The sequence below is a fragment of the Dreissena polymorpha genome, chromosome 1 (assembly GCF_020536995.1).
Source record: "Dreissena polymorpha isolate Duluth1 chromosome 1, UMN_Dpol_1.0, whole genome shotgun sequence".
NCBI lineage: Eukaryota > Metazoa > Mollusca > Bivalvia > Myida > Dreissenidae > Dreissena > Dreissena polymorpha.
Genome location: NC_068355.1, coordinates 153628740 through 153635420, shown reverse-complemented (window position 1 = coordinate 153635420; position 6681 = coordinate 153628740). Strand labels below are relative to the sequence as shown.

Below are 6681 nucleotides of genomic sequence, written 5' to 3'. Positions count from 1 at the left end.
ATTTTGCGACCAGAAAGAGAAAAATATAATAATTTGTTTGTCGTAAACAGTAAATTTTAACTCATTTTTGGTACCGTACAACTTCCCGGAAAACGGCACCAAAGGAAAACACGTGAACTAATAAACAGAATAAACTAAGAATGCTACGCAAAACGACATTAACGACAGCCAAAGAACATACAAACATCCGTAAAAGGAGAATGCCCATACGTAAAAAACTTACCCCATTAGGTGATAAAAAGCCCAAAGAAGATACCGAGGCCGAGTTAGAGAGCTTAGTTATTGGAAGTGAAGTTCAGATTTTGGAAGAATTAGAGAAAGTTGCAAACGTTAGTATAGTACGTTAGAATATATGAACTTTACATGTTTTAGGAAGGCCCCTTCTTAAATGAGAATTTTATGTAACAGCTCATCGTTAGTGGACGTCTGGGCGTAAATTACGTCCAAAAACGTCATTCGTACATCCATTATGCAAATGGCGGAAGTCTGATAATCCGCATGTACGCTATGTTCTAATACACAATATGTACAAATGTCAACAGTAAATGGGTTATTCAGACCGTTAACTCTGCCTAAGAGCTACTGTTATCAATGAATTTCTCAGCAAGTGGCCAATATTGTTTTTTCCAGCTGTCAATCAAATTCTTCTTGGTAAGTGCAGCAGCCAATCAGCGCTCAGGCAGCTGAATACAGCCTGCCTAACCCACGTGAATCTGTATACAATAATATTAGTGACCTCTGGCTACAAAGTTTTTATTCAGCAATCAAATATTTAAGTCCATGCTTTCCCCGAGGAAGAACAACATGATGCTGTACATGCAGACTTTCTGAAACTCAACAGCCTTCAGTCAGACATTTGACTGGTCAGAATTTTCTGTCAGACCTTTGGTTATTCTGTCAGACCAAAGAAAATATGTGAAATTTCAAACAAAACTGAGAAAAACATAAATTGTTAAAATACGGAAATATTGCTATATCATTATATTTTTTATCAAAGATGGTCAAACATTGAGGAATGCATGCAGAACAAGATTGCCTTGCATCTACAAATAATATTTTCTTTAAGTATAGAGCATTTTTATTTGTAGCTTTCCTTGTCCGAAAAGAGAGTATAGTTTCCAAAAACAATAGTAAACCAGTGTGTCAATGCCTGTCCAAATAGATTTTTAATACACTTAGAAACAATCAAGTAAATTAACGTGTATGTTATTCGCAATCAAGTTATAATAATAATATGGGTTTTCCAAGCATTTCTCTTGGGGCAAATCTATGAATAAGTACAACTGTAATTTCTAAATAAGAAATGAAAGACAAAAGCATACCCGAACATTGAACAGAAATGGCTGAGCCTTTATTCCAGTGTTGAGAGGGCTTTTGGCAGCCATCAAAATTGATTGGTAAGCGAGGCTAATTTATTTACGGATTCGGTAAAGACGTAAATACGATTAATCTTAAACTTTGTTTTTACTAATGGCTATTTGACACTATCACATAATGCTTTCTTGAGACGTATTTGCACCTATTGCATTTCTGCATCAAACCGCATGTTGTGTTTGCAAGACGAGCTTGCTTATTTAAATGTTCTGCAAGATTTTTGGAGAATATAAACTGCAAGCTGTTGTTTTGTTTAACTTTTACTTTTGTATAAACTGAAAGTCGATCAAATGAAGGTCAAATTTACTGATCCAGACTTGAAGCATGCACTTATTTACTCGTCTACAATATGCAGGGAACCAAATGTATTTCTAGAACATTTTTTACCGAACATGGACAGATTATTTCCAATTTTTGACAAGAAGACTTTGGACCAATCAACAGTGGGATCACTGATCGGCGAATATATTCGTATTTTCACAAAATTGTTTATTTGTTGGTATAATTTTCTTATTTTTCCATGAATAATAAAAGAATAATAAAATCTGGAAATGATTTCGGATAACACGTTTAATTATACGCATTTGAAAATACTAAAATTGAATTATGGATTTTGTTATATCAACAGCCATAACACAAAATGCAATAAGTAGTTAAATATTATAAGTGGTTTGAGATTGCCAAACTATGCATACACATTGGTCTACATGCATGAATTACCTGACAAGTTATATCGCAGCAGGGCCCTTGTTTGGCTGTTTTGGGGGCCGAAATTCTGCCCCATTCCCCCCTTAAAATAGTATACTTTTTCCCCCTAGTTAAGCTAAAAATTTCCCCATACAAAAAAAAAAATTCTTTTTTTTTTACTTTAATACCTATGTTGCCAGCTGGTATCGTGTTATTAACCTTTGATTAAATGTATATTTATGTAAATTACATTAAAATATAGCAATTTTAAGTGTTGAATGGTTGGTGAAAAGATCTTCTAAAATTCGCTGTTTCGCCGAAAACGACGCGAAGTTCCCCCCTCTAAGGGCCCCGGCCCCAATCCCCCAAAGTGTAGCAAGGGCCCTGATTGCAATTCGGAATGAAGTGTACTCTGCAAAATTTGAAGAATGCCGCATTTTTATACTCTGAAATTCGCTTTCACCTACGCAAATTTTTCTGAAAGGAGGTACATGTAACATTTTAAATTCAGTGGTTGATTTGTTGTAATCACTAAATATGCCCAGTGCTCTATGATCTCAAATCGTGTCACGTGATTAACACATGTTCAATGGGAGTTGCCCCATCCCACAATTCAATTTGTATATGCACTTGCGTAAAATGGCGGACATTTGCAGACGTCAATATTGGCAAAACTGTGGTTTTGAAAATAGTAATCGTAATAATACTGGATTGTCGGGTCATTATAGAGTTGGAACATGATTGTACGTATATTAAAACTCTGAAATAAAAATGGGACTTCAAAATGTATGTTTGGGACATCCAAAATTTTAGGCTTGGATGTCAGGACTTCCAAATTTTTAAATCAAACGGAAGCGCTGATGTAAACTGATGCAATTTTTCTGAAATTTCAAGCTAATATTGTGAAATTGTTTCCCATTTCCCAGTTTTGTGATATTTTTTCCCCAAAATGGAAGGCTAGGACATTTCCCCACTTAAAAAAAGCCCTGCCTTAAAAAAGTGCACAATGAAGCTTGGATGTTCATGTGGTAAAGCATACAGGGGTCGTAATATAATTATGATTGCTAGAATTTTTCAGGTCCAAATCACGGGCTAATTCAGGATTTCTGGTTTTGGGGAGGGGGATATTGAAAGATTTGCAGGGGGTCGCCAGTGCCCCTGGTGGGTCCAGTGCAAAGACCTGCTAGGGGGTCCAGCGAGGCAAAGCCCCCCTGGAAGCTCCACGATTTTAGTGATTATAAAGGCGTTGACAACCACTTCTTGAGCATGTCACGCCTTATGTACTTTCATCAAAGTACCATCTTGTTATGACAAAACAGTGCATAGTTTATACGTAATATGGATTTTCTGTGATTAGTGTGAAATGTTCTGTAAAAAAAAGAAGAAAAATGAGTTTATATAGGTGATTTAGATCTTGTTAAGTGTGAAACATCAAATGAATTGACTTTACTTGGCAATTTAACCAAAAAGTGGGACACCTGAAACGATCAATCATGCCACCTTTAATGCAGTCAGTTATATGTATATTACTTATAAAACCTCATAATTTCTGAATCACTGACGTTCTCTATTTTCCGGAAGTAAATACACAAGTAATGTGCACAATGCTGTTGCAGATAAAGTGAAATGTAGGGAATGTTTCTGTTGGACAGAGGCATTGTAATTGTTCAACGCGCTGTGCGTGCATTGAGCACTGTTTTTAGCTCAACTATTATAAATGAAATATATATAGTGGAGCTATCGTACTAACCCCTGCATCGGCGTGAGCGTTAGCATCTGCGTTAGCGTGCAGATGTTAAAGTTTTTGTACTACCCCAAATATTTTCTTTGTCCCTTGACATATTTCTTTCATATTTTGCATACTTGTTTACCAACATGACCCCAACCTATGAACAATAGCAGACAACTCTATCAAGCATTTTGTCATAATTATGGCCCCTTTTCCACTTAGAATATGCAGCAAATGTGTAAGTTTGCGTACTGCCCCAACTATTTTCAATGTCCCTTGACATATTGCTTTCATATTTTGCATACTTGTTTACCATCATGACCCCAACCTACAAACAAGAGCAGACAGCTGTATCAAGCATTTTGACAGAAATATGGCCCCTTTTATACTTAGATAATTGAACATTTTGCTTAAATTGCCATAACTTCTTTATTTATGATCAGATTTTATTAATACTTTGACAAAACAACACTTACCTGAATACCATAATGGATTCCACCCAAGCAAAACTCCATGCCCCAACTAAGAATCCCTGCCCCCCCCCCCCCCCACTCCCCCCCCACCCCCCCCCCCCTCAATTTGTTTTCTTCTTATTTTTAGTTTTGAAAGATCATCTTATGAATGACCACACCCCACATTATACCCCCCTCTCACCCCCCCCCCCCCTACCTCGCCCCCCAATTATTTTTTTCTTTTTATTATTTTGAAAGATTGTCTAATAAATTACCACACCCCACATTATACCCCACTCTCAACCCCCCTACCCCCCCCCCCCACCCACCCCAATTTTTTTTATTTTTTTTTCCTTTTTTTATTTTTGAAAGATCGTCTAATAAATTAGTGCATATGAACAATTTCCCCATGATGGCTTACGTTATACTGTCAAACACTGAAATAGTTGAGCGCGCTGTCCTCTGACAGCTCTTGTTATTCAACCAATCATCAATTAACTCTAAATTTAGATTGATGCAATATGTACAAATTATTTATTGACCTGGTTTTCCGAAAACTGGTTATTAGATTGGCAAATGTCGGCGGGCGGGTGGGCTGGGGGAACAAGCTTGTCTGGGCCATAACTTGTCGTTCATTGTGATAATCATTTGGCACATTTGTTCACCATCATTAGACGGTGTGTTGCGTGAAAGAATTATGTCAATATCTCCAAGGTCACACAGAGTTCAAAGGTCAAAAATGGCCATAAATGAGCTTGTCCGGGCCATACATGTAACTACATGTATGTCATTCATTGTGAGATTTTAATATCATTTTCCACATTTGGTCACCATCATTGGAAGTGTGTCGCTCGAAAGAATTACGTCAATATCTCCAAGGTCAAGGTCGCCACGACTATAAACAGATTGATTTTGAAACAATGAGGGTAACTTTGATCAGTAACAGTGCACATTTTGACTTGGTCTCCCTTTATCACACTTTTAAGCTCACCTGAGCACAACGTGCTCATGGTGAGCTTTTGTGATCTTCTTTTGTCCGTCGTGCGTCGTCCGTCGTGCGTTGTCGGTTGTGAGACATCAACATTTGCCTTGTTCACTCTCTAGAGGCCACATTTATTGTCCAATCTTCATGAAATTTAGTCAGAAGATTAGTTCCAATGATATCTAGGATGAGTTCGAAAATGGTTTTGTTTGCTTGAAAAACATGGCTGCCAAGGGGAGGGGCATTTTTCCTTAAATGGCTATATATGGCTATAGTTGAATCTTGTTAACACTCTAGAGGCCACATTTATTGTCTGATCTTCATGAAACTTGGTCAGAAGATTCATCCCAATAATATCTTGGACGAGTTCGAAAATGATGCCGGTTGGTTGAAAAACATGGCCGCCAGGGGCAGGGGCATTTTTCCTTAAATGGCTATAGTAAAACCTTGTTAACACTCTAGAGGCCACATTTATTTCCAGATCTTTATGAAATTTGGTTAGAAGATTGGTTTCAATGATATCTAGGATGATTCGAAAATGGTTAGGTTTGCTTGAAAAACATGGCTGCCAAGGGGCGGAGCATTTTTCCTTATATGGCTATATATGGCTATAGTTAAATCTTTTTAACACTCTAGAGGTCACATTTATTTTCCAATCATCATGAAACTTAGTCAGAAGATTTTTCCCAATAATATCTTAGATGAGTTCGAAAATGGTTTTGGTTGCTTTAAAAACATGGCCACCATATGGCTATAGGAAAACCTTGTTAACACTCTAGAGGCCACATTTGTTGTCCAATCTTCATGAAATTTGGTCAGAAGATTGGTCTCAATGATATCTTGGATGAGTTCGAAAATAATTATGTTTACTTGAAAAATATTGCTTCCAAGGGGCGGGTCATTTTTCCTAAAATGGCTATAGTAAAATCTTGTTAACACTCTAGAAACCACATTAACAGTCCGATCTTCATGAAAGTTGGTCAGAAGACTCATCCGGATAATATCTTGGATGAGTTCAAAAATGATGCTGGTTGGTTGAAAAACATGGCTGCCAGGGGGCAGGGCATTTTTCCTTATATGGCTATAGTTAAACCTTGTTAACACTCTAGAGGCCACATTTATTTTCCGATCTTTGTGAAACTTGGTCATAAGATTTGTCCCAATAATATCTTGTTATCTCAGGTGAGCGACTTTGGGCCTTTCAGGCCCTCTTCTTTCAAATTGAAATCAAGGTTGCCACGAGTAATCAAAGCGCTGTTGTTTAAGTTTAGACGCAACTTAGTTAAAAAAATTATTTTATAGCTTTTTATATTGCAAGTTTTAAATGAACACAACCCATTTAAATTTATGAAGAGTGTGTCTTTTAGCACAGGTCCAGATGTGGGTTTTTTAAATCTTTAATAAAAAATATAATTGAAGCTTCATTTTGGGAATAGCGTGTTTAATGCTTATGCATT

At 36.9% G+C, this 6681-nt stretch overlaps 1 protein-coding gene across 2 annotated transcripts in view; it reads left to right on the top strand.

Annotated features, from left to right (window-relative positions):
- Positions 1-56: 56 nt before the first annotated feature.
- The window catches only part of LOC127856573 (U3 small nucleolar RNA-associated protein 18 homolog), a 50610-nt gene continuing 43985 nt past the window's right edge, over positions 57-6681 (top strand). The window contains exon 1 of one of the 2 annotated variants that reach the window (XM_052392875.1): positions 57-329. In XM_052392875.1, the coding sequence (XP_052248835.1) occupies positions 141-329 (189 nt within the window). In that variant the 5' untranslated portion in view covers positions 57-140. The remainder of the gene's footprint in view (positions 330-6681) is intronic. The other variant, XM_052392877.1, reaches the window with a different exon arrangement.